The sequence below is a fragment of the Ipomoea nil genome, unplaced genomic scaffold, assembly GCF_001879475.1.
Source record: "Ipomoea nil cultivar Tokyo-kokei standard unplaced genomic scaffold, Asagao_1.1 scaffold2922, whole genome shotgun sequence".
NCBI classification, from domain to species: domain Eukaryota; kingdom Viridiplantae; phylum Streptophyta; class Magnoliopsida; order Solanales; family Convolvulaceae; genus Ipomoea; species Ipomoea nil.
The window spans coordinates 333,077-356,764 of record NW_017619350.1 but is presented as its reverse complement, the minus strand read 5'-3'; the positions used below and the strand labels follow the sequence as shown (position 1 = coordinate 356,764).

The window sequence follows — 23,688 nt, the reverse complement described above, 5'->3', positions numbered from 1 at the left end:
GTCTAAAATAATTTATTTAAAAAATATAGAAAGTAAAATAAGTAATAAGGTAATAAAATTATTATTGTTATTAGTATATATAGATACAATTAAATATTAATTGTATATAATGTCTATATATATATATATATATATATATATATATATATATATATATATCACACAGAATATTTACTATACTTAATTATTTAATTATTCTTTTACTACATAATTTATATATTATTACTATCAATATATACATCTAATATCTAATATATATATAATATCACACGTACATATAAATGACTATATATATAAATTTACTATCAATATATACATCTAATATATATAATATCACACGTATATATAAATGACTATATATATAAATTTTTATATCTATAATTATTATTTCCATAAACAGAATATATATGAATTTACATGAATGACTCTAAGTTTTGGGGGGAAAAATTGGTTTGGAGGATTTTACTTTTATATATATATAGATATAGATATAGATAGATATATAGATTTGGCAATTTTTTTAGTGGGGGCGATTTTTTAATCAAATTTTTTAATTTAAAGGTCTACACATGCTTAATCATGTCCGTACAATTAAAAAATTGAATAGTGTGAATTAAATCACATAACCACACTTAAACACTAATTCTCATGTGAAAAGAACATGTATGTGTATATATATATATCTGTATTATATATTTATTTATTTGTATTTTAATTTTTAATTAAATAATTAATAATATTGACTCTAATTCATATTTAATACCAAATAAATAGACTATAATTTCAGACACTCATTACGATCATTAAGTATTTAATTCTAATTATGATTGATATTCGAATGTTTAAATCAAACATGTCTTTACGCTCTAGTAATATTAAAATTAAATTATAAATATTTTGCGTTGGTTTTATAGTTTAACTATAGGTTAGACCAACATAAATTTACGAGCGAAAATTGTAAAAATTATTTAAGAATGTGATCTTTATAAAATTATGGTGAACAAAATTAATTGCTCTCACTTTTTATGCAGTTATTCATGAATTTATGTTTTATATAAGTTAGAACACTAAGATGGTAATTGAAACTACATTTATAAAAATCGTTTGTACAAAATTAATTAATTCAAACTTCCTTAAAACAATGCATAGCTTATATAAGCCTATAATTTTCTTAAAATGTGGCGAAATTTTCATATCTACGATCAAAACTACATTGCACTAGGTCTATACATACAGAAAAACCAAATACACATATTACTATAGGTCTATACATACAGAAAAGCCAAATACACATATTACTATAGGTTTATATGTACAGAAAAATCAAATACACATATTACTATAGGTCTATACGTACAAAAAAATCAAATACACATATTATTATTGTATAAAGATAACTGTAAAATTATTTTTATGATAATAAAAATTCATAATTACTATATTGTTCGTTAGAAGTACACAAACTACAAATTAAACTCATAATTTTATATATGAGAATATTCTCCATTCACGCAATCACCATTTTAGAACATTATCTATTCTTTTGGGAGTATAAAATAAGGTTAGTTATATTGTGATATTTTGTTTAGTTAATCTAATGTTCAACGGAGCTCCATATTTTGGTGGAACCGGACCGGTCAAATGTGGGCTGCTATCAGTATCCACAAACATCCAACTTCCTATTGTTCCTCCTTTTCACTAGCTTTTGTAACCATTTTGCTTATTCCCAGGTAGCCATGGCTGCAAGTGAAGAGGACTCAAACAAGCTTTCTTCACCCCGCTTCGACCCGGCCCAACCTCTCCTCTCTAAACCGTATCCTGCAATCGACGACCCGATATCCGTCCCCCACCACCCCAGCTCCCCGTCTGACCCAGGAGACCAATCTCAGTTTCTCCAGATCTCCTACAACTACGGCCCACGGAGTATCAAGGACCTGCCTTACCTCATCCTCTTCCTTCTTCTCGTTCTATCCACGTTTGGGTTCGGCATCTACGCTTCCGTCAACCGGAATCCTGACCGTTTCCGGGTCTCTTCCTATGCTTACGATTACACCTCCTTTTCATGCACTCTTCAAGATTCAAGAAACCTCCTTTCTCTAAGCTTGTCTGATTCCGGTGTCTTGGAGAGCTTGATATGGACTCTTGTCGTTACTCTGCTCTTCAGCTTTCCCTTTGTGCTCTTTGTACTTTTCTTGCTCAAGCGTTATACCAAGCAAATCGTTTACTTTTTGCTTCCTTTCTTCATTATTATTCCGGTGGCCTTAAACCTCTACTGGTTCGTTGCCTGCACCGTGAGTTCCACTTGCAGCGATGCATTTCCCTTGGCATATCGGATTTTGGTGCTGGTGTTTGTGTTCTTGATTATTGCAGTGATTGTTTGGATTTTCGTTGTGAATTGGCATCGGATTGAACTCACTGTGACTATAATTGGAGTTGCTTCCAATGCGCTGTCCAGGAATTTGAGGTTGTTTGTGGTGCTCCCGGCACTGACCTTGGGTCTGTTTGTGTATTATGCTCCCATTGTTGTTTTCTTGGTTTTTGCACGGATGAATGGGGAGATTGTCCCCAAGGAAGAGCATGGAAAATACTCTTGTCATTGGAAACAAGACAAATTTGTGCCTGCATACTATGCATTAGCTATTCTCACAATGTTATGGTCTGCTACAACGCTGATAGAAGCTCAAGTTTATGTGATCAGTGGGACAATCGCTCAGTGGTACTTCTCCAAGGATGATACAAGTCCCAAAAAGAGCATGAGAAGCTCCTTGAGGTATACACTCTTCATATTAATTAAACAATTTCCAAAATTTGTAATAAATTTTATGTCTTTATGGAAATGAGTATCCAAGAGCTGCTGCTTGCATGCCTTGATTCTTGCACAAGTTGGCATTTTGTTGTGTTACTTGGGTTTTTTGCTTGGTAGCAGATATAGAATTTGGCAGTTGAACCGTATTTAATTATTGGATGTTTTATTTCTACTGTTGGGATTCATTTGAACAAAAATTGAAGATTCCATATAATGACTGTCGGTTAATTGTTGAAGTTTAGCAGCTTATTTAAGGGTGCTTAATGAAATATATAGGCTGGGGGTGTTCAGTATTTAGATGTAATGAACACTGCAAGACACTATTTCATGAGTATGAAAATAATATGACACTTGTGAAGTGAACTTGGAAAACAAATGGAGGTGAAGGGAGTAGAAGCCTTAAGGAGAAAGGTGCGAACTTCTTTTAATATAGTTTGATGAGTTAAACCTAGAAACTGAATGTCCTGTACGTTGAAGTGTTTTTTTGAGGTGTTTACAGAGACATACCGCTTATCCCGTATCATTCTAATGACTTAAATATTGCAGTTAATGCTTGTGTTTTAACTTTTAACCCCTTTCTCTTTCACAAACATGTCTTGTAATTGAACTGTAATTATCTTTTGAGATCACACACAAAAGGTAGCATCTTTTAAGAGGTGTAGATGTAAACTGATGGCTATTCTGATACCATTTTGCATCTTATTCTGTTGAATTTATTTTTATTGTGTGTATAATGAACAATTGAACATAGCAATTCCGAATATTTTGTACCTGCCCATGATCTTCTGTTGAAAACTCGCAGAAATGCTTTTGGTCCATCTTCAGGCACAATATGTTTTTCTGGGTTGATTGTCTGTGTTGTCCGTATGGTGCGTGCCATGGTAGATAACGCAAGACAAGAGGCACCTGGCATTGTAAACCTTATTCTAAGGTACTGCGTCAATACCCTTCTGTCAGCAGTTGACTTTCTGAACAAGTTCACGATAAACTTTGCCGCTATTACTGGCGAATCATATTGCACATCTGCCCAAATGACATACGAACTTCTTGAACGTAACCTGCTCTCAACAGTCATTGTGGAGATCGTCTCCACACGCATTCTGGCTGGAATTTCTTTTGTCCTTTCAGCAATATATGCAATAGTGGTGAGTCGAGGCAGTCGTGTTGGTTGTTATCTTGTGTTTTCTTTCCCACCCGTCTGCTTGGAACTCTAAACTTGCTGCTTTCTCGCTTTCAGGTTTGCATTATATTGAAAGCTGTGATTCACCTCGGGATGGAGGCATACCTTGTTTCTGCTACGGCATGGCTGCTTTTGATTGTGGTTCTCGGTTTCTTTGTCCTCATTTTGGACAACGTTGTTGATACAGTTTATGTGTGCTATGCAATAGACAGGGATAGGGGAGAGGTGAGTAAGCAGAAGGTCCATGAAGTGTATGTTCACCTCCCAATCAGCAGGAGTATCAGAACACCATTTGCTGCTGCCAGATCTCCTCCTCTTTCTGTATAACCCTCCTTTGAATAGGGGCCTGTGTTGTAACTTTGTAGAATTTTTTGGTCATGATGTATAATTGCCTGCCGGCAAGTGGATGGGTGATACGATCCTTAAACTCTTCTTGTACAACAGAGATTTTTCCCAATAAGAGAATTCCCAGGTGGTCCTGCTCATTTTTTTTATGTCGATGTTGGACCAACTGTTAGTACTTAGTAGTTTTCATGGTACAATAACATTTACGGAGTAGTATATATTTGAATGTAATGGCTGATTTCTCTCACATTTTGCAACTATAATGCACAAATAAAAAAAGAGGAAAAGTTCTGGGTTTCAGATTTCTTCTGGTTTAAGTTTTATGTAAAGATTACATTTTTTTTTTTACAACTTGTACAGAAGAGGACAGAACTGGGCTTCTGCACCTCCACGGATTGAACACGTATCCAAACACGTCAAGCTCGTTTATAAATTATAATCTTAACCGACTTCTCTTCCATCTTGCTTGGAATTTACGTTTTCATTCATATAAAAAGCCCATTTTTTTTTTTTTTCTTTCTGCTGTCCTCAAATCAAGAGATCAAAACGCAGACAGGAAGGAGAAAAAGAAGGAGCCATGTCCAAATCTCTGTACCCACAAGTCTTCGATTCAAACCCAGATTCCAATTCTCCGTTCGTTTCGAACCCAAGCAAAAGCCCCTCTTCGGGTTCTTCTCTATACCCAACTATTGATATGAATGATTTGGCAGAAAATCTGTTTCCAGATAAGGAAGATGAAGCCGCCCAAAGAAAACCAGATTCAGAACATCCCGCTGCTGCTTTTGAATCTTCTGAAGAAGTGATCATCAGAATCCCGGGTTCCATAGTTCATTTGATCGATAAAGACCGGAGCATTGAACTCGCCAGCGGGGAGTTCACCATCGTTCAGCTCAAACAAGACAACAACGTTGTGGCGATTCTTGCCCGTGTCGGGGAAGAAATTCAATGGCCGTTGGCCAAAGACGAGGCTGCGGTGAAGCTCGACGAGTCTCACTACTTCTTCAATCTTCGCACTCCGCCGGAAGCGGACTCCGACGACGAGGGCGAGGGCGAGATCAGAGTGGACTCGTCGGAGAATATGCTGAACTACGGGTTGACGATTGCAGCCAAGGGTCAGGAAGGGCTGCTGAAAGAGCTTGATGGAGTATTGGAAAAGTACAGTGCATTCAGAGTGGAGAAAGTGGTCGCTGAAAGGTGGGGAGTGATGGCGAAGGATGTCTCACCGGCGGAGATGGAGAAGAAAGAAAAGAAAGAGGCGGTGGAGAAGAGCTCCGCCGCGTACTGGACCACCCTAGCTCCCAACGTTGAGGATTACAGTGGCAGCGTCGCAAGAATGATCGCCGCCGGTTCAGGGCATTTGGTGAAGGGGATCTTGTGGTGTGGGGATGTGGCCATTGACAGATTGAATTGGGGGCATGAATTTCTGACTAAGAAAATGGGAAAGGGCGCTACCTCTGAGATTAGTCCTGCGGCCATGAGAAGAATGAAAAGGTATCATCCATCTTTCTGTCTCCTTTTTTTTTAAACCTTAATAAATCTCACTACTGAATCTGCTATGTAATAACTGATACAGAGTGAAGAAGATGACAAAGATGTCAGAAAAGGTGGCAACCGGCATACTTTCCGGCGTGGTAAAGGTGTCTGGATTCTTCACAAGCACAATTGCAAACTCTAAAGCTGGCCAAAAATTCTTCAGCCTCCTTCCTGGGGAAATTATTCTTGCCTCCTTGGATGGCTTTAGTAAGTAAAGAATCAATTTATATATATATATATATATATATATATTTTGTCTTTATCCATTAATTTACTCATTTAGATGTTTGATTGTGATGCTTTAGTCAATTATTGACTGTCTTTTTTAGTTAATTTGTATATGTGAATACACATAAGTATGTCCCCTAGCACCCCCTTTAACATCGTTTATGAACAACCTAAGTCCTAAGGTGGTTGTTTGAATCAGACAAGGTGTGTGATGCTGTTGAAGTGGCGGGAAGGAATGTGATGTCAACAACATCTACTGTGACAACTGGACTTGTTTCACAAAGGTAAAAAAAAATGTGGACTGGCTGAGAATGAATAATGAATAATGATATGATGTTTGTGAGTTTTGTTGAATTTGGAAGTTGGATGTTGGATGGTTGCAGGCATGGAGAGCAAGCGGCGGAGGTGACAAGAGAAGGATTTGACGCGGCAGGGCATGCAATTGGGACAGCCTGGGCTGTGTTTAAGATAAGAAAAGCTCTCAATCCTAAAAGTTCCATTAAACCTACGAGTTTAGTGAAAGCTGCTGCGGCTGAGGCTAAATCTGCTAAATTGAAGGCCAAGACCAAGTGACATAATATTATGTAATTATTGCCTATAAATTTGGCTGTGCTGTTGTGCTCTCAATTACTATATCTTTTGCTACCTATACGGTGACAGTGACACAGTGGTTGAAGTAGTTTGGTTTATTTGTTTTGGACTTTTTGAGTGTGGCTTTTTTGTATGCTCATTTTATGAAATCAACCATGAAGCAATAGAGATGACTTCATTGCAGACAACAGAAAGAAAATTGAGTTTACTGGAAGCAAGAGAGAGATGGGATAGTTTGTTATTCTGAGTTGTTACAACTGAATAAAGGAGGGAAAAATACACTTATAATGACATCTAGAATATTCTATGACTCACTAATCTTAGCTGAAAAGTCTGAGCTAGAGTTTGATTTTTATGCTTTAATAGCTCAAATATATACAATTTTTTGCCTACTTGTGTCCAGTATTACAATATACTCTTGGATCTATTTTAAGAATGGCTTTAAAGTTTTAACTTATTCACCCGTGACCTATCATCACCTATGCATAAACTCTTTGGATTAATTTTATTTCCCAGAGCGTGGATATTAGTGTGTTATACAAAAGATGGAAAAAATTTTGATCTAAATGAAAATGAGCTAATTATAACTTAATAATAAATTGTTGGATAAAGTGTAGAATAAGACACTAAACTTATTGTAGCATTCAAAAAAAGACACTAAACTTATTCTTTCCTGAACCTCAAGGGCCTCCCACACCACGGGCAATTTAGAAGTCTTAACACAGGTCATTATGAGCTTCTTGATGCTTCCGGTAAAGCCCGCTTTGTCTAAAGTGTCGTGGATGAAAGCCCAGGACAGCCGATCATAGGCTTTCTCTAGGTCTAATTTGATAGCCATGTAGCCCGTCTTACCACGCTTCTCTCGCATGGAGTGCAAAACTTCCTAAAAAATTAAGACATTGTCCGAGATCTGGCGCCCCGGGACAAAAGAACTCTGGTGCGGACTGACGATCTTAGGCCATTAGGCGTGAATTGGGCTTAGTATGTAGATTTAGTCCAACACTTCCCCGTAAGCCCAATGTCAATTCAAAGTTCCAAATAAAATAAAACATTATGCGTCGTTACCTTGACTTTATTGCTCAACTTTTTCGTTTAGCTTGTCGCCCAAGAAGAAATCTACTGCAATTATCGGAGACGAGGAAGAGATCGGAAGAAGAAACTGAAATCACACTAGTAATTGAATAGGACTCCTACTGTGATGGCTCGATATGATAGGGCGATCACGGTGTTCTCGCCGGACGGCCATCTCTTCCAAGTGGAGTACGCTCTCGAAGCTGTGCGAAAGGGTAACGCTGCCGTCGGCGTCCGAGGTAACGACACTGTTGTGCTTGGCGTCGAGAAGAAGTCCACCCCCAAACTTCAGGACTCTAGGTAGGTTTTCCATTTGGGTTTGGGATTTTCGGTTTTCTCACATACATTCCTATATATGATTGATCTGTTTGCTAGATCCCGTATTGGCACGCTACTTTTTATCCTGAAAATCCACAAGGTTCCATTTTAATTCTTTTACCAGTAATTGTTGCAGCATTATAATTGTATAAGGGAATTTAGCTATAGGTTTCATTTTTAGCGCATTCTATTTGTAATTATACAATAGGTTCATGAAATGTGTCTTTGGCACGATGTACTTTTTCTAGTGTTTAGCCAGAATTGTAAAATGCAGTCAAGCATGTTGTTGTGATAGAGATGCACATTTATTCAAGGTGTGAAAGTAGCTCTTTTTGAGCTTTATGGCATTCAAGATTGGTATTTCTTTATCTGTCTATGTATCTATAATCTATCTGCTCTCTAGACAGTTAATTGATTCCCTAGATTAAAACACATAGCTCACTTAGCTTGAAATGGTCGCCTACAACTGAGTGAAGGGTTACGGAAACAAGAGGAGAGGAATATGAACAACATTCACTTCTCTAATGAAACTCCGGACCAAGTTTCCTCGTTCACCTTGTTTGGATGTATTTAGCAGGTTGTTTTCCTTGAAATTAGAGTAATTAGTTGGAAAGCTTGGAGATATATTTATTTTTAAATGAATTTTTGTTTTTGTTTTATTCCTGTTAAGAATAGGAAGTGATCAGGAAGATCATAGCTGAGAATCATTTAAAACCAAGTTCCTTTCTCCTCTCATTTGCCTACAATTTCTTTAGGAAAGAATAATCATCACAGAATTTTTACTCTCAGTAATCTAGGACTCTACACGAGTACTGGGTGTTTTATCTGTTATGGAGTATTATTTATATTTTTCTTTTGCATTTTACTATTATCATGGCTTGTGTTCAGAAATATCTGCTGATTCTCTCTGTTACTTATTATTCAGATCAGTAAGAAAGATTGTAAATCTAGATGATCACATTGCATTGGCATGTGCTGGACTCAAAGCAGATGCCCGTGTCCTTGTAAATAGGGCACGCATTGAGTGTCAGAGTCATAGACTCACAGTGGAAGATCCCGTTACGGTTGAGTACATAACTCGTTATATTGCTGGTCTTCAGCAAAAGTACACTCAAAGTGGTGGTGTAAGACCATTTGGGCTGTCAACCTTGATTATTGGTTTCGATCCATACACGGGCGTCCCGTCCCTTTATCAGACAGATCCATCAGGAACTTTTTCAGCATGGAAGGCCAATGCTACTGGGAGAAACTCCAACTCAATCAGGGAGTTCCTTGAGAAGAACTACAAGGAAACCTCTGGTCAAGAAACTGTGAAGCTAGCCATTCGTGCTTTGCTTGAAGTAAGTCTCTGTGTGCAGGCAACTTATTTATTGCTTAATCCTCTTTATTGTTACATAAATATATTCTATGCTTTTGTCCATTAGCAGTACTAATCATACAATAGAGTTACTGCACAGATGACTAGTCCATTTGTTGAACTCTTTTGTCAGCAAGTTATTTTAGTGGAAAGTTAATCATATACATGTGTTATATGTAAGGCCACTTACAGTTCATGTGACTGATATATAATCTGGTGTAAATGGAAAAACATGTTGGTTTTCATTACAACATAAGTTTCAGTTACACATACTGATAAATTTATTCTTTGAGCTGGAATTTTTACTTTGTTTAATTTCATCTGCACCTGAAAGGTTGTTGAGAGTGGTGGAAAGAACATAGAGGTTGCTGTGATGACAAGAGAGCACGGACTGCGGCAACTTGAGGAAGCTGAGATTGATGCCATTGTTGCCGAGATTGAAGCAGAGAAAGCAGCTGCAGAAGCTGCCAAGAAGGCACCTTCAAAGGAAACCTAGTTTCATGATTTGTTCAGTTTACTTGGCAGCAAAATTTCTGTGTAATAGAATTGTGATAGGTCTTTTAAACTTTTCCCAAAATTCTGATTTCATAGCAAATGCTAATGCTTATTCGCGAGATTAAACTTAGAGAATACTATTCTACCTGGGAGCATTTGTTCCATTCAGAAAATAGACACCCATCCGCAAGGATGCATATTTATATCATCCATTATCTAATCAACTGTCATTAAGTCAAACTTATGTCGTTAATTATAGTACCAAAAACATGACTTTTTCCTTCCTTAAACATCAATACATCATACCCACCTACCAAACATTTTCAATGCGAATAAAGTTATAAAATATGGATCTACCCTTATAAGTAAAATTTATACTCCTTCCATGTCAATTATATTGATTTACTTATCAAATATTTATAACTTTATTTTTATATTAATTAATTTGACATAATAACGTTCGCTTATATTGACAGGATATTGTTGGTTTTGTGTCCCCTAAACAACCAAAACATGCATTATGTTGCCGTTTGACAACAATTAATGTTTGAAAATGTAGTTTAATACATCATTGGAGTGAAAAAAGACATCTTACCCTCCCACGTCAAATATTGTCGATCAGATCAACAATTAGCCAAGACTTGACATTTCTGTGTAGTTTGAACTTAGAGAGAATGGATAGAATCTATCAAATTAAACCAGGATAGCATAGCATGTAGTCTTCAGTACAGTATTCATCCTTGCATACATCATACTAATTTATAATATAATTAATACATTAATACATGTTGTTCCGTTGCACTCTACTACGTTTTAACACCTATCATCTTCCAATAACATATGAGATATACACAACAATGTATCTTTAAAACAGCTTGCTATAATTTGTTGACAGATATACTCAGCAGTTTGCCATCTCAACAATTGCCAGCTGGACAATTTATAAGTTAGGGATGATAGTTTGTTATTTCATTTTTGTTGGTTTATATTGTAATTAGAAACATAATATACTGTTTTCAAAAAAAAAAAAAAAAAGAAACATAATATACTGTGAATTAATAATGTTCATCCACTAGCAAATGTGTAAGGTTACGTTGTTATCCATGTTGAAAATTCAGATCATTTCAACGGTAGTCTAAAAAAAAAAAAAAGATAAATTAAAATTTCAATTCGGACAAAAAAGTTGATAGAAATTCACTAATTTTTAATTGTGAATGAAAAATATAATATAGGCAACCTATTATACATACTACATTTGTAATGTGATGTGCTCGGTGCTCCTATAAACACATAAACAATCATGAAATAATTAAACCCTAGAACAAACCCACTAGCTTATTATTAGTATATGCCAAGAGATCGGACAAATAGCAAAGTTTTATATAAAAGTGATGATGGAAACAAGAAAGGCAACAAATTTTTTTTTAATGATTTATTCATAAGTAGGTGCAATGGTGTCCCAAAGGCTTTGGATTTCTGGCAAGTGAAAGGCACCCCTACTGTGTTTCTAGAAGGTTGAGTTAGTGGAAGAAGGTGGAGATAAGGATGTTTTAGTTTTTGTTTATTTTGTACGGATTATTTACATCAATTTTAGACACACTTATATATAACCAACACAAAAATATATGTACATATTATTAATTATTTGTGAAGTTCAATAATTCACATTAAAGTTTAAATGCTGGCATGCCCTGGCTTAACATATGATATTTGATTATGGGGTAATTATTTTTTTGAATGTTACTGACTCTATTACAATCTTGAAGCTTGAACTCACAACTTTTCAAATGGAAGTCCAATCCGGGTACCATTAGACCACATAGTCTTGATAATGAAAGGTAATTATAATTAAGGCAACTCTCAATTTCCACATTATCGCAAACAAAATATTATCAATTATTGTAAAATATAATAACGGTATAAAAGTTTTGTAGAATTTGTGTGTGTGTATCATTATAATTTTAATATGTAGAAGCATTCAGCACTAAAAGAGAAGGGAATTTAAATATTTAATGTGGACATAAAATTGAAAAAGAAAAAAAAAATTAAAGAGTGAGATGACAGTTTGACGTATGACAAGAACGGAAGCTTTGGGTCCCGGAGGTTAAAAAAAAAAAAAAAGGAAGCTTTTATTCACAAATGGGATGGGACGGGGAGAAAGAAAGAGCTGAGCGGTGGTGGGCCCGACTGCGTTTGGGGTTGGGCCGGTCTTGCGGGCCCCGCCGCCGCAACCGAACATATCAGCCCTACCCGCTTGGGCGGCTGCCAACTACCGTCCCTAAACACGGAAGAGTTGGTAACATTTTACATCACTCACGTTACTTTTTCCCAAGTCCTCTCTCTCTCTCTTTTGTTTGTCATTATTATTATTAACATGGAACATTACCTATAATTCCATTACTTATAAGGAAAATATAATATTTTTTATAAAAAAATAATTATTTTACACCAAAATATAAAAGTATTACATTTTTCGTTATAAATATTTTATTCTTAATTTGTACAAAATATTATATTTTTAATATAAGTATTACATTTACATATTGACCTAAATTGACTCAACCAAGCTCACGGACAAGGATTCATGATACAGTCACACATAAGTGTAACCCTTTTAAATTTTGATTTTTATATTTAATAATATTTTTAATATAATTTTTAAATATTTAATTTTTATACACTAAAATAGACTTAATATTATGAAAATTAAATTAAAAATAATTTGTCAAACACCTTATGTTCAATTGACACATTTATAGCTCTCATTGAGGGAATGTCACAATATTAAATTCAGCCTTGTTAACGGAACAAAAGACATAAAAAAAAATGTGACAGATGGAGTACTAGATTAACTAGTAACATAATTTATGTTTTTGGATATACGTACAGTAACATAGTTAATACACCATTGACTGTTAACATTTAAACAACGCCAATATTAATATCTTAATCATTTTATTGAAGCGTGGATAACAGTACAGGCAACAAAGTAAAGAAATGAAATTTAAACTTTTTTCAAAAGGTTGACTTTTATTGCAAATTCCATGAATTGTTCAATTCATCCATGCATCAATCATCAAAAGGGTGCAGTGTTTATTTTTTGATAACGCCTCCACTGAGACTTGAACTTACAACCTTCCAAATGGAAGTCCAACCCGGATATCATTAAACCACATAGTCCTGGTGGTGCAGTGTTTATTTATATGCTAAATTAAAATAAGACTTGTGAAATTTTTTTGGGTGGTTTGCCGCATGACATTACGATCAGATATAATATTTATTTTTTTTATAGGTAATTAATTAAGTAGTTAAGTATAGTGTCTAGTGGAAGTAATAGATGAGAGAGTTTGTTCCAGAAGAATGGGCAGGGCATGCAGCATTATATTTTTGACAAAATAATGAAGGGTCCACATAAGTGGGAATTGAAGAAGCTAAGCTGAGGTTGGTAGATTTGGAAGTTATGGACTTATGGCTATGTAATATATGGAGCCAAACAACAATAATAATTAGTTAATTACTCCTTTGAATTCATATAGATCTACCCCATTGAAGAAATTATTAATTTGCAAGCAGTAGTAGTAGTAATTAACTACCTCTCATCTCCATTCCAAATATCTCTACAAAACAAGTTATACGAGAAAATCTCCAGGATAACATTCTAGACAGTTATTACAATAAGCTTAATTTAAAATATTAGGGTTATTAAACTAATTCGATTGTCCGGCCAATTTAATTGTAATTTCCCCTGGCTCCAATATATATTTATTATTCTATATATAAACATTGGTTCTTTATACTGAAAAACTGTAATACATTAATCTTTTTACTTGATCTTAGACGATTATCTAGAGTTTTAAAACACTTCTCATTTAGCATTTTAAGAATTATAAATTTTATTTTGTAAATAACCATATAAAATAGTTACAATTGTCAATACCTTGTAATTTAGTGGCATGGGTCTCAAATGAAAGGTCATGAGTTAGAGTTTTGGTGGGACGATTTTGACTCTTTGTACTTCTATAGATTGAGAAAGTAGATATGAATAGATACTATATTGTAATATAGTCGGTAGTACTAAAAAATATAAGATAGTTACAATTACTCATAATTCTACCTTCCTTATTTTTTAATTAATTTAATTTGGTTATATCTTAAGAAGTAAGATGAACTAATATTAATCATTTCTTTTGTCCTTGTTATTTTCCACCCATCTACCCCTAGCCTATATAAGTATTTAATAATGGTGTTGGGGGGTAAAAATATCTGGTGGAAGCTTCTATGGTTTCTACCTAACACATTGACAAAAGCAACACAGTTGGGGAGTGATATATGGAGTTTGAAAAGTGATCGACTCCCTTTCGATTTGTGAAGGGCCATGAGGCCATCATCATTTCTTATTGTTTTTTTCTTGCCTTCAAGATTCCTATTCTTCCTTCCTCAATACTTATTTCAATATTTATCATCATTTATTGCATTTATATTTCAATGAAAGATTGAATTTTATTATATCCTATTTTTTTTTTATATAATACCAGTCATTTGTAAGATATCAGTTCTGATTTTATAATATTATATTTTAAAATAAAAATGTAATTTTTTCTGTTATTTATTTGTATAATATCATATCGACAATACAACTATAGTTTGTTGTTGTACCATTCGTATATAGCTGGTAGTAAAAAAAAAAAGGATGCTTGTTGCGTATGTTGGATGTAGAATTGAGAAACAATATTTAGTCATGGGAAACTAGGAGGTGTGTTTGTATTGAAAGGACTTATCTATCCTTAATCAAAAGTTAATTGTTTGATTATTGACTTTGTGTATGGAGCAGCCTAAAATTTTTATACCAGATGTCTCATCTAAAAGATGTGTCTTCAATTCAGCAAGGGGATTAATCTCCGACGGAGGAAACCTTCGGTTCAAAAATAAATAAATTTAGTCATGGGCACTAGCTTGGCTTTCTTTGTGATGATGGAAATTTGGTGTAATGCACATCTCTATCAACTCAAACCACACTTGTATGGGTCATAATATCGTGAGAAGTAGGGTGTATGACCGTATTGGACAAAACCTTCTAGCAGCTTTATATGGAACCAATTCAATAAAATTAACAAAAATTTAATGTTGACCACAACCAATTCTTCGATCAGACTCGTGCTTTGACCTAACTTACTTTTACTTAGAAATCTCTAAGGCTATCGATTTCTTTGAAATCCTGCACACAAAAATCCAAACATGACTTCCTGCTTCAACTAATTTGTTGCCTAGATGTTTATTCTTTAAAAATGACACTTTTTACCCCTGAGTTATATACTTATAGCACTTTTTCCCCCTCAATTATTTAGGTAAGCACATTAGTCCCCTCAATTATTCTAAAAGTGGTGCTTTTTCCCCCTAATATATTAAATTGACATTTATACCCTTAAAGTAAACATTTTATTTATTTTACTACTCCAACAAATTATTGCGTATACGTAGGGATGACCACGGTTCGATTTGAATTGAACCGGATACTAAAGCAGTCGAATTAATAGTTTACGGTTATAATTCAGATCTAGAACCCAATATTTAAATGTTAATTTATTAAAATTATGTATCAAAAAAATTGAATCTTGAACCGTGAACCGGCAGTTCCGGATCTGATTCGCGGTTTTGAACCGTCTTTATTTTAAAATTTTATTTTTTATTTTAAAATAGTCTAAATTCAACAATAAATGTATTTTATTTTTTCAGTTCGGAACATGAACCGTCCGTTCCGGTTCACGATTTTAATAAACTCTAAATATTGAATTTCGATTCTAAATTGTAATTGGAATATTTCGATTTGGTTGCTATAGTGTTTGTTTAGTTTGAACCAAATTATGGTCATAATTTGTTGGAGAAAAAATAAATTAAATATTTAGTTTAAGGGTAAATATGTCCATTTAACATTTCAGGGAGAAAAACAGCCACTTCAATAATTTAGGAGGAAAAAATGTTATAGGTATATAACTCAGAGGGAAAAAGTGTCATTTTCTCTTTATTTTTTAATTATTATATTCTTATTTACAGATGCATCCAATAACTATAGCTGCACCTTTGCAAGGAAATACTGCTTTTCAGAAAAATAGATTTTTTTTGGGGTCATAATTAGAATATAATAGTGTTATTTTCTCTATTTATTTTTATTCACATCTAAGGTAATAAAATTATTATTATTTATTTATTAGCTACCGTGAAATATATTAGTTAATCTATTTCGCCCAACATTTCAAAGAAAAATTGAATCTCTTTATTAATTACATATAAAATTAAAGAACCGGAATCGATCAAATATTGTTACGTTAGAATAAGAATTTTGCATTACTGATTAGAATAATGTATATATAGTAATAATTAATGTGGTGTGTCAACTTATTTTAGTTTCGAGCAGCAAAAAAGTGCGTTGACTCTCACAGACACATATACTTAGTGTTGATTAAATTTGAGAATTATGAAAAAGATAGATAGATTATCTCTGCATTAATTAAGAGATTGACAATTTTTGCAAGTTAATTAATCATGTCGTGCTGATTAATTAACACCAAATGAATTCTTATTATTTTGACAGCGATCCAATTCCAATGTGAAGGCGGCCATATATCATATATACCAATACGCTTTCCCAAGTTTTATGATTATGTAGTAATTATATTTAATTTAATTTAATTTCCAGCGTGCAGCTTGTTATTAGTTATCAATGAAATTAAAAATTGAGGATATATTAATTGTCGGTTTTGATTTGATGTGAAATAATATAGGTCTAATCTGAGCTTAATATGGAGTAAAAATGTAAAATCAATGGAAAGAATATCATTGTAGAAGAAGAAGACTTTTGATTAGCTTGAAGCTCTCAAAACTTAATTAAAAGTGGAATATATTCAATCAAGTTAATTCCCTTTGTTTGACTATAAAGATGATATTTATATTAGATATTTTAGGGGTACAATTACTAGATGATTACAAATGAATTGAAGCAATTACATGTGTCATTTAATTTGCTCTTATGTCTGTCATGATTCATTTTGATACATTTCATTGTATAATTTGCTCAGTGTAACTAACTTAATTTGATGTTATCCAAATCATATAGTTGGACATTCTTAGATGTATATAGTCAATCTATCATGTTGGCTATTTGTATCATATTGTTTTGTTTTAGTTATCATCTTGTTGATAGCATGACTAAATTTCTAAGTCAATTTATCGAGGTAGATATGAGGCTAGGTGATAATTCGCCAACAGTAATTATGAGTAGACACAAAAATTAGTTTTATTCAACAACTCAAATAATAATGTCAAGTGGTTATGGATACGGGTTGGTTAGGTCACGGCTAAAGAAGAGATAATAATGGTTAGGTATGGTAGAAGATGGAATGGTACCACTAAAGACGTACACATGCTAGTTTCTTCACGCATTTTATATTTTATATATATTTTTTTAATGTTGTCGTTGCACCATATATAATAACTTAATTAAATTCGAAACATTTTATTTTAATAAAAATATCACATCATGTCATATTGTGAAATTTTATATATTTTAAAATAATTAATTAAGGGTGCTTTTATTGTAATGGGAAGAGATACTGAGATAGGTTACCCACCTATCTTTCTCTTCTTTTCTTCTCATCCTCTCGCTGCTTATCCATTGCCTCCCCCTCAACCCCCCACACCCACCCCAATTATCTCCCATTTGCAGAAAAGAATCTAAATTTAGGAAATTAATAATTTACAGAAAAGTAACCACCGGAAATTATTAAATAAAAGAAAAAAAAAAAAAAAAAAGAGGCTGGAAAAGTTGAAGACCTTGAAAAAATTCCTTACATCACAGAGCATACTAGATTATCTAGATCTACAGATACTCATTAGCATGGTTGCCTAATTAGATAAGGACGAAAATTGCCAAATTTTAATATTTAATTATAAATGTTAATATGAAATGGTTTGTATTAATTGGCTGTAGATCGGATGGGCGATCCTCGATCATTGAAACTTGAAGAATAATGGAACAAAAATGATGGATGTTGGTTGTTTAATTTAGGTACGATGATAATGTTGTAAAATTACTGCTATTCATTAAAAGTCTGGTCATTTTACAGATGGAGATCGAGAATGATCGGAAAGATCGATTTTAGATTAATACGTACAGCTCTCTTTCTCACTTCTCTCTTGCCATTTCTTGTATCTATCTTATCTTAATAATTGACAATAAAATCAGAAATTAAAGGACCCAAAAAAAAAAAAAAAAGAGTAGTCTGTAGTATATTATCGATCAGTTCATCATCTCCAAGTTTCTGTAGTCCAAAAGGGCGTTGTTTCTTAACCCTAGAAAATCGTAGCCTGCGGCGATACTGGTTATGGCGTTTGCGGTGGCGCTTCCGGTGGCGTAACATCCATTTCCGTTGGTGGTGCAGGTACAGTCTTTACTGTTCTGTATTCCCAAACTGCATGCAAAACATACTACGGTGGTGTTGTCAACGTTGACTAGGCTCCCCGGAGCTGATCCGGCAGTGAACGTTAATGGCGGTTGTTGATTGTTTGGCTGGTAAGGGGGGCTGATTCTGAGCTCCAGGTTTAAGTCCGGGCAGCGTTCACGGCGTACCGGGCTCGTGGAATATTCTTGTTTTACTGTCGTTGTCGTTGGAAGAGAATCTTGAGGGATCATCTTCTTCTTCTCATCGTCGACGTCTTCTTCTTCTTGTGCGGGACCAAAAGAAATGGTTGTCACTTTTTCCTTGGGATCGTCCATGGGGCGGTGAGTAGTCGGATCAATTCCCCGGCTCAGCAGTTTCCTTCTTATGTGGGTATTCCAATAATTCTTTATCTCATTATCCGTTCTTCCCGGTAATCTTCCAGCTATAAGAGACCACCTACATATATATTTAATTTAGATAATTTGTTTGTGTGGATCAGTAGAAAGAAAGAAAGAAAGAAAGAGAGAGAGAGAGAGAGAGAGAGAGAGAGAGATACTTACTTGTTGCCTAGGAGGCTGTGAAGTTTGATAATAAGCTCATCTTCTTCCTCGGTGAAGTTTCCGCGCTTGAGGTCAGGGCGCAAGTAGTTGATCCAGCGGAGGCGGCAGCTCTTGCCGCAGCGGAGGAGTCCGGCGGCCTTGGGGAGGGAGCGCCAGCAACCTTCGCCGTGGGCTCTGATGTAAGCTATAAGCCTTTCGTCTTCTTCTTTAGTCCAAGCGCCCTTGTTGGTGTGAGCTTTCTCACAGCAAGGAGACCTTCCCATAATCGACCACAGACCTAACTACTTTTTTCTTGAATTGAGGTTTCTTTATTTTCTTTCTATTTCTGTGTTTCTTTCGGGGGTTGATTACTGTTAGTAGCTAGTAGACTAGTAGAAATAGAATAGAAGTTGCAATCTTGAATTGGTGTATGTAAATGAGAACATCTATCAAGGCTGGACTTTTCAGGACTTGAAGTGGGGTTTTATAAGCTTTTGACTCTGTACACATACATACATACATCCAGAGAGAGAGAGAGAGAGAGAGAGATGGGGTAGATGGAGGAGTTGGGGGTAGTGGGGCAGTCCTCCTAATTGCTTCTAGATGCGAGTTGGTGAGACAGGTTTGAGTGAGTGGCTGGTGGATTCTTTATTATTTGCTTTAATATTATTATTTGCTTTTTATAATATTATTATTAATTACACACACATATATATAGAGAGATCGAATCATACCCATCATCTAATTTATCTGCTTTCATACATCCATGTTGAGCATCTTTCATACATCTATATTGAGCATATAGTCATTAATGTGCAATCCAACTATCAGCTTAAGCTTTTAGTTGCGATAAAACACATGCTTCAATTTGGTATCAGAAACAACTAAAGGTCATGGGTATAGCCATTAATGTGCAATCCAACTATCTAGTGGCACGGAATCATAATACTTTCGAAGTTAGTAGTACTAAAAATATATATATTATCAAATTAAACAAGATCGAATGTTAATTCTTGTAGAGTTATGTCAACTTAAAAATCTTAATAAGATTATAATTTTATAAGGAAAAAAATAGGAAACAAAAAGAAGAGGTAACCTGGAGGCAGATGCAAAGTAAGGTATAAAATAATTAAGAGTTTAGTAAAGACAAGGTAGGAAGGTGATGAGCGTGAGTGTCATCCCTTTCCCTTCTTCCTTTTATTTAATATAATTTTGTTTCGTATAAACCCTAAACTCTTAACAACTTTTAATTAATAATTTAGCTAACACTCCATCCATCCGTCCATTCATCGACAACCTTCCCAACCATATGGACGACATGTACCAAAACACACACCTCTGCAAACATATTATATACATTATCATCATGCTCTTGTTTGTACTAACATGTGCCATAGCACGTTATCTGATCTACTATACCATACACACCCCCTTGCAATTATTCAACTCATTATATTATCATTAATTATTATCGTTGCCACTCGCCATGTTTCTCTATATGCTTGCACTGCTAGCTAGTGGTTTCTAAGTTGGTCCATTTGTATGATTAATTAAGGTAATTATTAATTTATTATTCAAGTGTTGTTAGTGATGTTTTTGGGTTAAATTTTAGTTGTTTTTTAATTTAAGCAGTTAAATTTATTATTTTCATTTAAAGGAACGTCCGAAGTCGCTACTTGTAAGCGGACTTGAGGTGAAGTTAAGTTTTATTGTTGTAGCTTAATATAAGATTAAAATTAAAGAGGAAAACAAATTATTTGTGTGTTTGGAACAAGCAAGCTAGGGTTTCTAGAAGGCTTGGAAGTTGGGAACAATAATAATATAATAGGATAATAGAAAGCTAGGGAGAGTAAGTAATAGTAGGAAAATGGTTGTGGTTGTATGTGGGCTTTGGTTCACCTTCCACTTCCTTTTTTAATTTTGTAGATTTTTTCCCAACCCAAAGCTATGCCTTGTGATTCAAGTTTAATTATATATGCTATATGAATATTTTATACGAAGAGCTCGAGCAAAATGGTTTTGATAATAATTAAACTTATAATTTTCAGGTATGAAAAACATATTTTACCTTGGCTACTTGATAACTCTTTTCAGAATTTTGTGTTATGATTTCTGAATAAGTGTAATATGACGGGAAATGAGAACGGAAAGAAATGTGTAAAAGGTGCATGCAATGACCATTGGGGAGTAGGGGAGGGGAAGTTGGTTCACTTTATTGTTATTATTGTTCTTGGTGTACTTGTTATCTCCTACCATACCAATTTGTTTTGTTACCCACCACCACAAACCCTCTCTCCTCGATCTTTCTCTCTATATGAAAACAACTTTGATAACAACTTGTGCCGGTATACGATGAATCACCATCCTAAATTTCTGCCCATCTATCAACTTGGTTTTGATGATGTGAGAAAGAGAGAGGCCATCCACTTGTGTAATTTCATGTGTTTATTTTATTGTATGTTAAATGTAGCTTTTACCCTTTCCTTGTAGCAGTGTCACGGTCCAAAAGCAGCAGCAGCACCCTTAGCTTTGATGTTGAGTTATGGCACGGTTTCGGATATTTATTCTCGCACGTACTATACACTATCTCCTTTTTATTCACAAACCAACCTTATCTAAACCCCTTACCCATTTTTCTTATTTCATCATTTATCCACACCCATATCACATACATCCATCCTTATCTCCATTAATTCTCGCTTTTAATATTACAATTTTTATTGCATTTTCTTCTTAAAATCACCCTTTTAACAAATTTATTTATTTGATTGGGATCAATACCATTTACGAATATAAAATATATCAATAGATATCATATATAAGTTCATCATATCTTTTGGGCGTTGAGCTTTTATATCTACTTACTATTAGTGTTCACGTGGATTTAAGTGCTTATGTTGACATGATGATCATATGAGTTGAGGTACTAGTTATTGGTGTTCTCGTTGAAAGGTAAAGTGTAAAAAGAGTTTTACTACATGAACTTTCAAATTTTACTTTCTAATGTGATACTTTTTTCATGTGGGTCTCAATATAAATGTTTATATAAAATTTTGTATGTGGGTTCAGAAGTAAAAAATAAGAGTATACATAGTATTTTTCGTGTAAAAATTATATAGAGATGATGAGGTATCTAAGAGAATGAGTTGATTCAAATTATTTATATATAATTAAAATAGGAAGTAGGGAGGGTAAGGTAGGCAATAAGCTAACTATAACCCTTTTCAAAAAAAAAAAAAAAAAAAAAAAAAAGCTAAAAAATTATAACAGGGAGTTGGGAGGAGTAAGGTGTGAGACAACTCAGTGGGTTGTGGAGGTCATGTGCTTAGGTATAGAGCAGGAGGGTTGTGGGGCAGTCCTAAAAAACCATTACCCACCTACCTCTTTTCCTCTGTTTCTTTCTTTCTTTCTTTCCCATGTGACACTCTTTCCCAACTATACCCCTGTCCCACATTTTCATTTTGCTCCACCACACTAATTTTATCCTCCTTCTCCTACCTATATTATTTATTATAGGAAAATACTATACATTCTTTACTTTCAACTTCTACTCTCACACTTAAAATATTGATATAGACACTTTTATAGATACCCATATAAAGAAATAACTTATCAGAACTCGCCACATCAGGAAGTAAATTTGAAACAATAAAATTTAAAAGTATATATAACAGAACTTTTTATTATATATATGCACAAACACCACAGTCGCTTCTTCAATTCACTCATTTTTAATTTCAACATTATCTCACAGTTATATTAATAACTCGTTTACCAATTGTCTTGAAGAATAATTTCAATTTCAATATTATGAAAAGTAAAATATGGTGTAGATAGGCAATGCATTAATTCAAATCATTCATGCGATAAGGCAGGCCAAATTGTTTGTTGTGCATTAAGTTTATGGGTGGTTGCTTTGGTGGAAAGTTAAAATAGGAATGTGGGCAAATGACACTTTGAAACTTGAAAGGAATAGGAATATTCTCACATTTGAATCTTTGGCTAAAACAGGAAAAAACTAAACTAAAGCAGAACCGGGCGACATTAGTAGCGCGAAACAAGGTATTGTGCAGCTGAATTGTTGGCACATGGCAATGTAGTTAGAATTCCGGCATACATCTGTGCCACCAGTCTATATGAATTATGATTTGTCCCAGCCCCCAGCCCCCAGCCCCAGGTTACATCAAAACATCATCTCATCTGCCCGGATTCCTTAGCCCCTGCGTAAAATTGCAATGGATACGGTACAACACTTTCTTGTGGGACACGCACTGAATAAGGATGCACAGCTTAAGACTCAAACTACAACTAGATATAAAGATGTTAACCGATTCAATTGCTAAAACTTTGGTACACAATGGTCAATGGACAATACAAGCGATTTGATTATATTGAATGTTTAACAAAGTCAAACAGCTAATACTGATAAAATAAGTTAAAATTAATTATAAGCTAATTATATTACCAAACATGGTGTAAATATTGAAAGTTTATCAAAATCAGCTTCCTACCTTCTCATTGGATTGCGAAGCCAAGAGGCCTGAGTTTGTTATTTTGGAAGTTGGGTTCTTTTCTTTAACATTTTGTGGGCCAAAATGGCTACTAATATTGAGGCTATTATAAAATGGACTTGTCAGTTGAAAACTATTGTTGGGGAGTGGGAATATTTGCATATTCATCTTTCAGAAATTAGGCCCAACCCATTTCAATCTCCACCTCACCAAGGGGAAAAAATGTGTAACGCAATTTGATTGGGCCGCACAACGCGTGAGGAGATCCACCGCCACGAA

At 34.4% G+C, this 23,688-nt stretch overlaps 4 protein-coding genes across 6 annotated transcripts; 3 read left to right on the top strand and 1 right to left on the bottom strand.

Annotated features, from left to right (window-relative positions):
• Positions 1 to 1,620: 1,620 nt before the first annotated feature.
• Positions 1,621 to 4,509, top strand: LOC109161337 (CTL-like protein DDB_G0288717). Its single transcript, XM_019309683.1, has 3 exons — positions 1,621 to 2,770; positions 3,609 to 3,951; positions 4,044 to 4,509. Exons 1-3 carry the CDS (start codon positions 1,737 to 1,739, stop codon positions 4,311 to 4,313), a joined length of 1,647 nt encoding a protein of 548 aa, XP_019165228.1. The 5' UTR covers positions 1,621 to 1,736; the 3' UTR covers positions 4,314 to 4,509.
• A 192-nt stretch (positions 4,510 to 4,701) lies between these two features.
• LOC109161338 (protein EARLY-RESPONSIVE TO DEHYDRATION 7, chloroplastic-like) lies at positions 4,702 to 6,822 on the top strand. 2 transcript variants are annotated; one of them, XM_019309685.1, is made up of 5 exons: positions 4,702 to 5,822; positions 5,905 to 6,071; positions 6,292 to 6,376; positions 6,476 to 6,687; positions 6,723 to 6,822. In XM_019309685.1, exons 1-4 carry the CDS (start codon positions 4,909 to 4,911, stop codon positions 6,663 to 6,665), a joined length of 1,356 nt encoding a protein of 451 aa, XP_019165230.1. In that variant the 5' UTR covers positions 4,702 to 4,908; the 3' UTR covers positions 6,666 to 6,687; positions 6,723 to 6,822. The 2 variants fall into 2 exon arrangements, with proteins under 2 accessions (XP_019165230.1, XP_019165229.1); XM_019309684.1 differs by having other exon boundaries at positions 4,705 to 5,822; positions 6,476 to 6,797.
• Positions 6,823 to 7,694: 872 nt separating this feature from the next.
• LOC109161341 (proteasome subunit alpha type-7-like) lies at positions 7,695 to 10,088 on the top strand. Its single transcript, XM_019309688.1, has 3 exons — positions 7,695 to 8,054; positions 8,998 to 9,412; positions 9,764 to 10,088. Exons 1-3 carry the CDS (start codon positions 7,882 to 7,884, stop codon positions 9,923 to 9,925), a joined length of 750 nt encoding a protein of 249 aa, XP_019165233.1. The 5' UTR covers positions 7,695 to 7,881; the 3' UTR covers positions 9,926 to 10,088.
• Positions 10,089 to 17,998: 7,910 nt separating this feature from the next.
• Positions 17,999 to 19,432, bottom strand: LOC109161340 (myb-related protein 308-like). Of its 2 annotated transcripts, XM_019309687.1 has the most exons (3): positions 18,920 to 19,432; positions 18,348 to 18,815; positions 17,999 to 18,314 (listed from the first exon to the last, which is right to left on the bottom strand). In XM_019309687.1, exons 1-3 carry the CDS (start codon positions 19,180 to 19,182, stop codon positions 18,218 to 18,220), a joined length of 828 nt encoding a protein of 275 aa, XP_019165232.1. In that variant the 5' UTR covers positions 19,183 to 19,432; the 3' UTR covers positions 17,999 to 18,217. The 2 variants fall into 2 exon arrangements, with proteins under 2 accessions (XP_019165232.1, XP_019165231.1); XM_019309686.1 differs by having other exon boundaries at positions 17,999 to 18,815.
• Positions 19,433 to 23,688: the final 4,256 nt, after the last annotated feature.